Source organism: Triticum dicoccoides, chromosome 6B (assembly GCF_002162155.2).
Source record: "Triticum dicoccoides isolate Atlit2015 ecotype Zavitan chromosome 6B, WEW_v2.0, whole genome shotgun sequence".
NCBI lineage: Eukaryota > Viridiplantae > Streptophyta > Magnoliopsida > Poales > Poaceae > Triticum > Triticum dicoccoides.
This window is the reverse complement of record NC_041391.1, coordinates 363,581,462-363,592,623: the sequence shown is the minus strand read 5'-3', so window position 1 is coordinate 363,592,623 and position 11,162 is coordinate 363,581,462. Positions and strand designations below refer to the sequence as shown.

At 42.4% G+C, this 11,162-nt stretch overlaps 1 protein-coding gene and 1 pseudogene across 1 annotated transcript; both read left to right on the top strand.

Annotated features, from left to right (window-relative positions):
* The first annotated feature begins 2,104 nt into the window (after positions 1-2,104).
* Positions 2,105-3,762, top strand: LOC119325300 (annotated as a pseudogene).
* Positions 3,763-4,165: 403 nt separating this feature from the next.
* LOC119326540 (ATP synthase subunit 9, mitochondrial-like) lies at positions 4,166-4,467 on the top strand. Its single transcript, XM_037600175.1, has one exon. The coding sequence runs from the start codon at positions 4,225-4,227 to the stop codon at positions 4,465-4,467; it is 243 nt and encodes an 80-aa protein (XP_037456072.1). The 5' UTR covers positions 4,166-4,224.
* The last annotated feature ends 6,695 nt before the right edge of the window (positions 4,468-11,162 follow it).

Here is an 11,162-nt window from a genome sequence, read left to right as displayed (position 1 = left end):
CATCAGAACTCTAGTATAAGGAAGCGACGGGAAGCGAAAGGTGATTACAAAATACGGATACGTAAGGGTTGTGTTTATTCACTATCACAGGAAAATGGGAAGAATTTGTCACACATGGTATCAGAGCTGATACCTTCACCCAAACCCTAGACGCCGGCGGTGAAGAAGGAGGTGAGGGCACCGGCTTTGATTAGGATTACTGTAAGTTTGTTTGAAGCTCCGGAGTCTAGTCTACCAATGGGTGCTATGGTGTGTCCTCCCCTCTAAGGTCTCGCTTGGATAATCGACTCTTACGACCCACACAGGAGAGGGTTTTCCCCAACCTTTCATGCCTCTCGGCTATGAAATAAAAGAGTGGGCTCTTTGAAGCTAGGTATTAAGCACAGGAAGGTATGGGAATATAGCGAGCACTTTCTTAAACCGAGATGTGAGACTACTAAAGAGGCAGGTAAAGTGGGAAGTGGGATTCATGATGCAAGCTTATGAAGAAAAAAAGAGATCTCATTAATGCTTCTAAAAATAGTTATAGCAATCCCTCGCCATCTGAGCCAGAACGAATCCCAGTCAAATCTCTAAATGCTTTTGGCATTCTTTTCCCTCGCATTTCCCTAATTCTTTTATTAATATGGGAATGTGAGAAAATTAGGAGGCATCGAGTCGAAGAAATGAATTTCTCTTTGGCTAGTGGAAATGGGGTTCTTGTCGTCAACGAAGTAACTGCTCCATTTCGAGAGTGGAGCCAGCCTCAAAGCCGCATTGGTTCTATTGTAATCTCTCAGCGTTTGAGTTGACTAATCCGATGGTACTTGAAGAAGAGTGAAACGACGAGATTTCCTTATAGGAGGAGAAAGGGATTCCTGTTGCTTTTGGGTGGGTCCAATCAAGGTACGAAAAAACTCTTTTCCCACGACTCACTAATACGATCCTATCTTACCATTCTTCTATCCTTCTTCATCACGGTACAGAAGCATAACGCTGATCTATGGACGAAGGAAGGTATCATAAAATTCATTATGACCTAGACCTAATCCAGGCTGATATTGAACAGAGGAGGAGTTCTTGTTACTACTTCTCGCTGGCACCAAAAAAAGTTTCGCCTGATTCGGACCTTTTATGGTGGTCTGCCAAGGACAACACCTAAAATCAACCCTTGTGCCATGGAATATTCCCTTTTACGATTGGAGAACCTGGCTTTGATGACATTCCTGAGGAAGGTATTTCCCCTACTAGGCTTGTTGCTTCGCTTATTAAAGATTAGAGAAGCGAATGCCTCTCGTAATTGATTGAAAAGTGCTCGCCTCTAGTTTCGGCAGATGCCTGCCATGTACCATCTGTGGAGGAAGTAGTGGGTTATTGGAAGTATAGGATTATTTCTCAAGTGTCACCAAGGATACACCCCACTTACTAAATAGGCATGTGGATGCAGCATCTGGCTCTATGCGATGAATGCAATGGGAAATGAGATTCTGGGTTTGATTACTGGTACAAACAAGTTCAAAGCTAGCGAGAGCATAAAGAACGGTAGATTCCATTCAACTGGTAGGTCAAGCCCATACCCATAACACTTATTCAAAATGGGCTATCCGAAAGAGGAGATCAATAATTCCACTATCAATATGGGTAGGCTGCTATATCTAGAAAGAGAAGATGAAAGGTTTTGGATTATTAGCAAAGGTACTTATCTTATTACTCAGCTAGGCACTTACAAACCTATTTATTTACAAGTTCCACATGGGTCTGGTCAGGAAGACTCGGAATCATTCTCACGGCCACCCCACACGGGAGCGGCTTCTCCGCCAATCGATCATCACTTGCATACAAAAAAAGCCCCTTTTCCAATGGAAATCTGGGGAAATACAGTTGCTCAATTCATTCGATTTCGAAATAGCGTATAAAGTGATTCTTGCAATTTCACTGCAGGCAGTGTAGCAATTCTCGCAGGAATCTCGGTCTTGTTTGGGCCGACTCCTTAACGAGATCCTAGTCGAAAGCGCCCATAAAAAGAGTAAATCATTTTCGGTATGGGTACGCTGGCCCCTACGAGGGGCAGTAAGCAAGGTAGAGACAAGGGAGTAGGACCACGAAGGGTCTTCCCATATCTTCTTGTTATTGTCTTTGTCCGAGATGCCCGGTTCACCAAATGAGAATTCAAATCGAGATTGTGTGAAGTAAAGATCTTTTTCTTGAAAGCGGATTTCTCCCTTCAAAATACCATCCATCTAATTTGTTAAAGTATGGAATTCTCACCCAGAGCTGCGGAACTCACGACTCTATTAGAAAGTAGAATGACCAACTTTTACACGAATTTTCAAGTGGATGAGATCGGTCGAGTGGTCTCAGTTGGAGATGGGATTGCACGTGTTTATGGATTGAACGAGATTCAAGCAGGAGAAATGGTGGAATTTGCCAGCGGTGTGAAAGGAATCGCCTTAAATCTTGAGAATGAGAATGTAGGTATTATTGTCTTTGCTAGTGATACCGCTATTAAAGAAGGAGATCTTGTCAAGCGCACTGGATCTATTGTGGATGTTCCTACAGGAAAGGCCATGTTAGGCCGTGTGGTCGACGCCTTGGGAGTACCTATTGATGGAAAAGGGGCTCTAAGCGATCACGAACGAAGACGTGTCGAAGTGAAAGCCCCAGGGATTATTGAACGTAAATCTATGCACGAACCCATGCAAACAGGCTTAAAAGCAGTGGTAGCCTGGTTCCTATAGGCCGTGGTCAACGAGAACTTATAATCGGGGACAGACAAACTGGAAAAACTGCAATAGCTATCGATACTATATTAAACCAAAAGCAAATGAACTCAAGGGGCACAAATGAGAGTGGGACATTGTATTGTGTCTATGTTGCGATTGGACAAAAACGCTCGACTGTGGCACAATTAGTTCAAATTCTTTCAGAACCGAATGCTTTGGAATAATCCATTCTTGTAGCAGCCACCGCTTTGGATCCTGCTCCTCTGCAATTTCTGGCCCCATATTCAGGGTGTGCCATGGGGGAATATTTCCGCGATAATGGAATGCATGCATTAATTATATATGATGATCTAAGTAAACAGGCGGTGGCATATCGACAAATGTCATTATTGTTACGCTGACCTCCAGGTCGTGAGGCTTTCCCAGGGGATGTTTTCTATTTACATTCCGTCTCTTAGAAAGAGTCGCTAAACAATCGGACCAGACAGGTGCAGGTAGCTCGACTGCGTTACCCGTGATTGAAACACAAGCTGGAGACGTATCGGCCTATATCCCCACCAATGTGATCTCCATTACAGATGGACAAATCTATTTGGAAACAGAGCTCTTTTATCGCGGAATTAGACCAACTATTAACGTTGGCTTATCCGTCAGTCACGTCGGGTCTGCCGCTCAGTTGAAAGCTATGAAACAAGTCTGCGGTAGTTCAAAACTGGAATTGGCACAATATCGTGAAGTGGCCGCCTTCGCTCAATTTGGGTCAGACCTTGATGCTGCGACTCAGGCATTACTCAATAGAGGTGCAAGGCTTACAAAAGAGCCCAAACAACCACAATATGAACCACTTCCAATTGAAAAACAAATTGTTGTGATTTATGCTGCTGTCAACGACTTCTGTGATCGAATGCCACTAGACAGAATTTCTCAATATGAAAAAGCCATTCTAAGTACTATTAATCCAGAATTACAAAAATCCTTCTTAGAAAAAGGTGGGTTAACTAACGAAAGAAAGATGGAACCAGATGCTTCTTTAAAAGAAAGCACTTTGCCTTACCTGTGAATTAATCAAAAAGGTTGCCCCTTACTCACAGATGTAGGAAGAAGGCTTTTCTCGCCAACTGAACCCCAATAGGCTATTTTGCACTTTTTGCACATAATTATTAAAGATAGATTTTCGTGCCATGTGTAAACTAAGCTACTGAGAGTCTACCCCAGCCACAAGGGGGAGTTGCTCCAGTAGTTCAGGATACCCCACCCAGCCCCACAAGGGTTGACGGACCCCCTACATATACCTATACCTGATGATTACCTATACCTGATGATTTTCAATCCACAGCTCATTTTCTTGAATATGTGACAAGCCTTGCAAATTGTGATAATATATATCAAATTAGTGGTCCGCATAACCCAACATTTGAAAATTATGGAGGTGCAGGCCCAAGTACTTCAAATCATCTACAAGAAATCCAAGAAAGAACAGCGAAGGAAAAACGTGACAAGAAAAGTGTTTTCTCGACTCGAGATGTTAGAAGGTGCTAAATCAATAGGTGCCGGAGCTGCTACAATTGCTTTAGCCAGAGCTGCTGTCGGTATTGGAAACGTCCTCAGTTCTTTGATTCATTCCGTGGCGAGAAATCTATCATTGTCTAAACAATCATTTGGTTATGCCATTTTGGGCTTTGCTCTCACCGAAGCTATTGCATTGTTTGCCCCAATGATGGCCTTTCTGATCTCATTTGTTTTCCGATCGCATAAAAAGTCATGAGATCAAAAAAGAAATGTGAGAATGTAGTTACAGATGTAAAAAAAAGTAAATATCTCGTTCTCTTGTTCTTAAATCATGAATTGGATGATGTGCGTTTCATCAAGTATGAACATATTGCATTTTTTGCTACGGAATTTCAGTACCGGATCAACGTCCATTTATTTCTGTGTCCTCATCCGCGTGTATGTCTGTGTTAGATAGGCTCTAGAAGGCCTTACTTTACTAATAGGTAGGGCGCGTTACTTTTATTCTTTTTTTGCTGCTTACCCGCATGTTTAGATTATTTACTTGCCCTTTCACTTTTTCTTCGGCTGTCACCAGCTTTGTTCAATGCTAGTCCCTAACCCATGAATAAGGGCTCCGCTGGCTACCGGGTTCAGAGAAGTTTGTAAGATCTTTCTCTTTTTTCGTTTTTCGCCACCTCCTGTGTCTTTCCGTTTAAGGTCTTTAATTCGGCATTAGCTTCGTTAGAGAAAGCCATGCGTGAACTACAAAGCATGGGATCCTGAACACCATGAAAGAAAGCGTACTACTTTTCAATAAGGTCCGACTTCAGAGAGGAGAGACATGAACTTGTTTTAGGCGTAGAAAAGACATACAGTATGAAAGATTGATTGAAAAGAGGTAGGGACTGGTCTCGCTGCTAAGGGAGAAGGAGACCTCTGTCGGAGCAAGCTAAAGAGTCCACTTTATATCGTCGATTTCAGGTAAGGCACTCGATCAAGTAATTTCGCTCCAAACCAAAGACGACTTGCTTTGCTGCATTTCTTGGGCTGGGGCTTTACTTGACTTTGGCAAAAGAAAGGCCATATGATCTACTTTCTGGTGCCGGTCCCTTCACAAAGATAGCCCCTTCTTGCTCTTATTCTTTTTCTTATTCTTAATCGGTGGAATACAAGAGTTCTGAAGCTCCTTTCTTTCAAGTGAAAGTTGCCTATCTTTCTTGGTTCGGAATCCAATCCAGTTGAAAACAAACAATTGCTCGATGGCAAAGTCAGATGAAAGGGTAGGAGTGTAAACCACGTATGAGCGTGGCGCAGAAAGCGAAATGTTTTGCAGCGAGTCAAGCTTAATACGATCAAAAGGAAATGGGGTCGATGCTAAAACTCAAACAGTTCCCCAGAGGGGGCCCCGGGTTAAAAGAGCAAGCTACATTCTTTCATAGAAGACAGAAAATAACAGGACTGATGCTTTCTTATTTCATCTTAATATAGGGATTATAGCATTGGAATTATGGAATTTGAATGGATTGAGTACATCAAGACGAAGAAATTAACATAATAAGCGATATTCTCAAAAGATTCGGTCATGCCAGAAACCTCAGTGTGCATGGCACTAAAAAGGGTACAAAGAATCTGAGATGCAAGTAATGGCTGAATAGCCGGGAAAACACTAAATAAAGACAAGTGTCATCCGGACTTACTTGATTGATTGAATCGAGAGATGGAAATGCCATTGAGAGATTAGAAGGCATAGAGAAAACGTCAGATAGAGGTCGTGCTTCTCCTCAGTCCAAAAGAACAATCTGAGTGAGGATAAGGTGGTTTATGTTAGGGTCCGAGAAAGCAACTTGACATGCCAATCCTAACAAGAATTCCACTCTTTCTGGTCATGTCAGAAACCACCTCTTGGAAAGCAGATCGAAAGCCAATCATTTCAAAAGATGATGACCCTCTTGTGCTCCTACGTTCCTGCTAGTTGGTGGATGAAGAATAGGAGAGAGCTTGCTTGAGTAGAAGATAACCCGCGAGAAGGATGTTTTGTAGCGCTTTCTCATACAAAAGGAAAAGGCGTCAGTACCGAAGATAAGGAACGATCCCAGCTTTTCATTGCTCTGTCGCGCCACCCCTCCTCCCAGAGTCGGTTCTTATCCATAGATTTTTCAGCTAAAAGATACGATATATATATCAATGAAAGCTGGCGCCTTTGGTTCTTGGTACGACTGGTACTTTTTCTCATTTATCGGTCTAGTTGGAAAAATTTCCCCTCAAAGAGCAAGTTTTTCTTATATATTATGCTGCGCCCTTGCCCTTAACCTTCCTTTCTCTTCTATAAAAAGGCTGGACGTCAAATGTAACTGATGCTTATATTCTAAATATGACAAGCAAGAAACCTACTATTGCCGTAAACAAAAACCCAAACATTAGTAACTAACAGAGCTTTCCTATTCTAACTATTTCCCTATAAACCATGATTGATATACCAATCAAAAAAGACTTCTGAAACTTAACTATTCTATTGATTTATGCCCGTGCTTCTTCTTCTGTTTTTGTACGCAGAAGGATGTCTAGGAGGAACAGATCACTGAGGTTAAGGATGAGAAGGTGAAAAGTGAAGATAGAGAATAGATGCCATGAACAAGTGTATCAATTCAAGAGTTAAGGAATACTATTGGGAAGATTGGGCATTGGGTTCATCTTGTTATTGACCATCCCTTTTCAACACATATCTTTTAGTATACGTCTTTTTAGTTGCTTAAAGATTTCAGATATTGCTTTTTCTGTTATAGGAAGTGTTGCGTTCCCCTTTAGGGTGTTTGTCAGTGGCGTCACCCGATAGGGTGTGTGCCCGGAAGAGAGAAGGAAAACATGTTGCTTGCTATTTCTGGTTGAAGAGCTATTTTTTCCTATCGAACAGGAATTCTGAGGGATGTTTTTTGTTGTCGATTTGTAGCAATAGAAAGATAATGGAAGTGATTGAATAAGTTGGGTCGTGAGAATGGAAGTTGGGTCATGTTGATACTAGATCCATGTATTGATTATTCGACTTTTCCATTCCAATGCACAATACTATGCATTCCATTCCAAAGAGCGGTTTCGGTGGGTTGATACGATTGCCACTTTGACGGTCCTAAGTTGGCATTCTTTGCAGATAACTTCCATCTCGCCATAGACGAAAAGTACCCAATTTCATGCCAAGAGACCATGTAAGGGTTGTACGACCCATCCATATGATAAAAAGACTCACAAGCCTAAGAGCAATTCCTTCCTTCCCTATCATTAATTAAGGACTGGCTTGCTTCGAGAGAAAGGAAATCTGAATTCCATAGTCGTCTTCCTCATGAGCTAGAACAACTAAAGGTGTAGGTTGGAAACATACTTTTTTTCCGTTGGATTGTGCTCCAGAGAATGGAACAGTAACACGCGCTCCCGAGAGGCGGCATTAGTTTATGGTTCGAAAGCACGAGTCACTCCATCCAGATATACTTGCATTGATATAGACGATTTGAGCCTTTGAATTTACTTACTACAAACCAAGCTTTGTTCTCCTATATATTTCCTTGGGCTCGCTTTACAAAAGAAAAACAAACTACTCCTCTTGACGTGGTCAGAGCGAAGTACTAATAGGCACAGAAACAGCAGGAATATCTTTCATTCATTTCATCTATATGGTATGACACGACCTCTTTTTGCTCCCCATTTCGTTGGAACTGAGGCCTCTGTCTACCGGCCCGAAAGGAGGGTCTCATGCTTGTAAACTAGCATATATCTTGCATAGAATGAACCTTCCTTCAGTCACAATGAGAAGCACTATCGGGGTCTGAACGAATAGAAAACACAATCAACACTTCATATCAAAGTCAACCAACGTTTATCATATAGAGCGGAATCTTCATTCTAATTTGATTAGCCAACCCTCCCTCAAGTCTTATGCTTTCTGATCACTCTCCTATGCTGGTTACTTTTCTTTCAAACGTTACGTCGTTGCAGGTCCTCGCCCTTCAGGTTGAAGGAAATGTGTACTCGACTTCCTTTAAGTAAGTGGTGGCCCATAATAGTAGAGATGTATAACAACAGTAGCTTAACCAAAGGGATAGACTTGAACTCTTCCACACCCCCTTGCCAGAGGTTTTAAGAGAAAAACCTTTTGGGGATACCAATTCCACCCATTCGCAGCAAAGGAACTAGCACTTTCTTAAGCTTTCCACCGTTCTTGCTTATTCCCCTTACTTACCCAATGAAAGATATAAAATGGAAATTGGAAGATGGTCGTCCATAGTTATCTTGTTGAAAATACCCTCCCTTACTCATCAAAATGTTGGAAGCGACTTGAGATATCTTTTGGGAAGAGAGAATAACTGTAGATGCTCGATATGCATATTGATCAATCGATCTCCGCATCCTGCCAGTTCGCTAAGTAGACTCATTCTACCGAGGGGCAGAAGAAGATCAAGCCGATAAGGGGAGGCACTGAGAAAAATCTCTCTCTTATCTAAATATAAGAGCATGCTTTATCTCTATGCACACAGAAAAAGGGGATCTTGTGATGATGGAAATGGTACGTATGTGGACCACTTTGGCTCCGCCCAAAAGCCCCTGAGCCGACTATCTCCTGGCACATCCAAAGCATTTCCTCGCCCGAGGCCTGCTCAAAGCTAAGTTGAATCCGAACAGCTTGCTGCTTCTCCAAAACCTTCACCAGCTTGTGTATCCTTGTAAGGTCGCAGACCCGGCGTAAGAACGAGAAACATGAGTCTAGCATGACATAAACCCAAACCCGACACTTTTGATACTTCTCATCTCATGACAAGTCACAGAAGAGGTAAGGCGCTATAGCCAGTGAAGGAACGGGAAAGAAGAATCAGTGGAATTGACCAATAATTTATACCATTACGAATTTGAATAATCGCTAATAGCTGACACCAATGGAATATTTTTGGACCCTAAGGATCACGTTGACTCCGTCCTTTATTGAATAGCCAAGTCGTCATGAGTAAGCGTACGATCCATCACACAAACGTCCCTAAACCTCAGTAAGCCTTTCTAGATGATGCATTTCCCTTCTTATCTATCGATGTATTCATCTGAGGCCACAGGCAGGTATATATCTACGAGTGGTTTATATAAAGGAGGGTCCTGATAAGAATGTTGTTCGGAAAAGGCGAAACAAGTTGTGTTGACTGAGGCTCAGAATACGTTCTTGCACCACTCCTTTCAAACACACATACCCTTTCTTCTCACAAATGTGAAATTCTGGAACTCTGTGTGTAATTGTTGCAACAACGATAGGGACTCTGCCGAGGGCTCCCCGGTAGGTTCTAGTCTCTCTTTATACTGCGACTGGAGCAAGGCGTAATGGGCTGTGTTGTATGTTGATCAAGGAGGTGCTGCATTGGCTATAGCTGCAAGAGGTCTTGAGACAGAAATTATGTCATTATTGCTTCTTTCATTTAAAGGCTTGAGTCGGTTCTATCTAGCTAAGTTATTCAATAAAGTAGATCGAAGTGTGTGATGCTTATGAGTTTGGCAACTACTATATACGATATTTATAACAATACTTGATACTTGATTTATGACTTCCTCTACCTAGACCCACACCTACTTTGAATTTCACTTAACGGAGCGGCGGATCCAATAAAAAGGGACTACATTCCAATCCTACTTACCAGAATAAATAGTTGTATGGCATTCGAACCCCACCTTCATGGTTGTATTCTAATTAGCTGGAAATGTATGACCTAAGCTTCTCAACAGACATTCACTCAACAGAGCACTTAATGAGTTTTCTAATGGCTTGAAAGACTACTATGTTTCTTTTAAGCTTAGTTGCAAAAGAAAAGCAAAGGGGAATGCGGGTCCATTTCATAACGCTTACGGTGATAAAGAAAAGTAACTCCCATCCGCGTGAGAGGCATCGCTACTGGGCCGGGCCTCGATTCCTTTCCTTGTCTCCATTCTGATTGATTCGCTTCTTCGCGTAAGCACTTGGTTCACCCCTTACTATAACCATCCCACTGAATCTTTTACACCGATGTTTCGTACTCTCTCGACCAGGTCATCATAAGAAAATACTGCCAAATCTTTCCGAAATGAGAGAAGGAGGGAAGGCGTGCTACAACTAACTGCTGAAAAACGCAAGATTAGCGGTAAGAAGAAACCCTAGTTTAAGTACTAGCGTCCCACCCCAACGTTCTTGTACTTCAAAATACTCTCCCCCGCTTGCTGCTCGCCTCAGCCAGACGTGGCTTAAGTAGTGGTCGGCATTCCTACGTGCTCCGACTGATCCCCACTGGAGATTATATGAGGGGTCTTGGAAACTGTCGTGACGCTTTGGTGACGAAGGTCACCGGGGTGACTATGGAAGGATTCCGTGGTAGTCTCTGACTCCCTCCAACTCAATCAATATCAAGAACATGTCGTGAGCATGGGGGTTTGACCGACTACTAAACTATTGGCTAGGGCTTTTCTAGTTATAGCTTCTATAGTGAGTGGCCCTTCCGCTTTGATCTAGTTGTAGTTTGTATTGTACTAAATTGAACACATATCAAAGAAAGGCGATCAATCAATAAGTAGTTGCCCTTCTCCGGCCTGGGAAAAGCAGCGAACTCGTTAAACAAGGGGCTTTTTTATTCATGGTCGCTACTGTTGTATTGTATATTGTCGGGGGAAGCTACTGCTTCTACGACAGCTCCGATTCCTCGTCTTGCTTCTACTTTGCTTGTTTGCGCGAAGGCTTAGAGTCCTTTTTGCTAGGTCCAAATTCGTCAAAGCGAAAGATCTGATCCAACAGAAATCCCGCATATTGAGCGCAGCTGATATGTGGCTACTAGGCGCGATCATCCCGCATGCCATAAAAAAATACTTCTTTTTTTTATGGCCCGTCATATAAAGATAGAATAGATAAGGATAGAGAGACATTCTATTGATTCGCGAAATGGCTCGTCGATCCAAATGAATCATTCTTCTGGTCTCTCT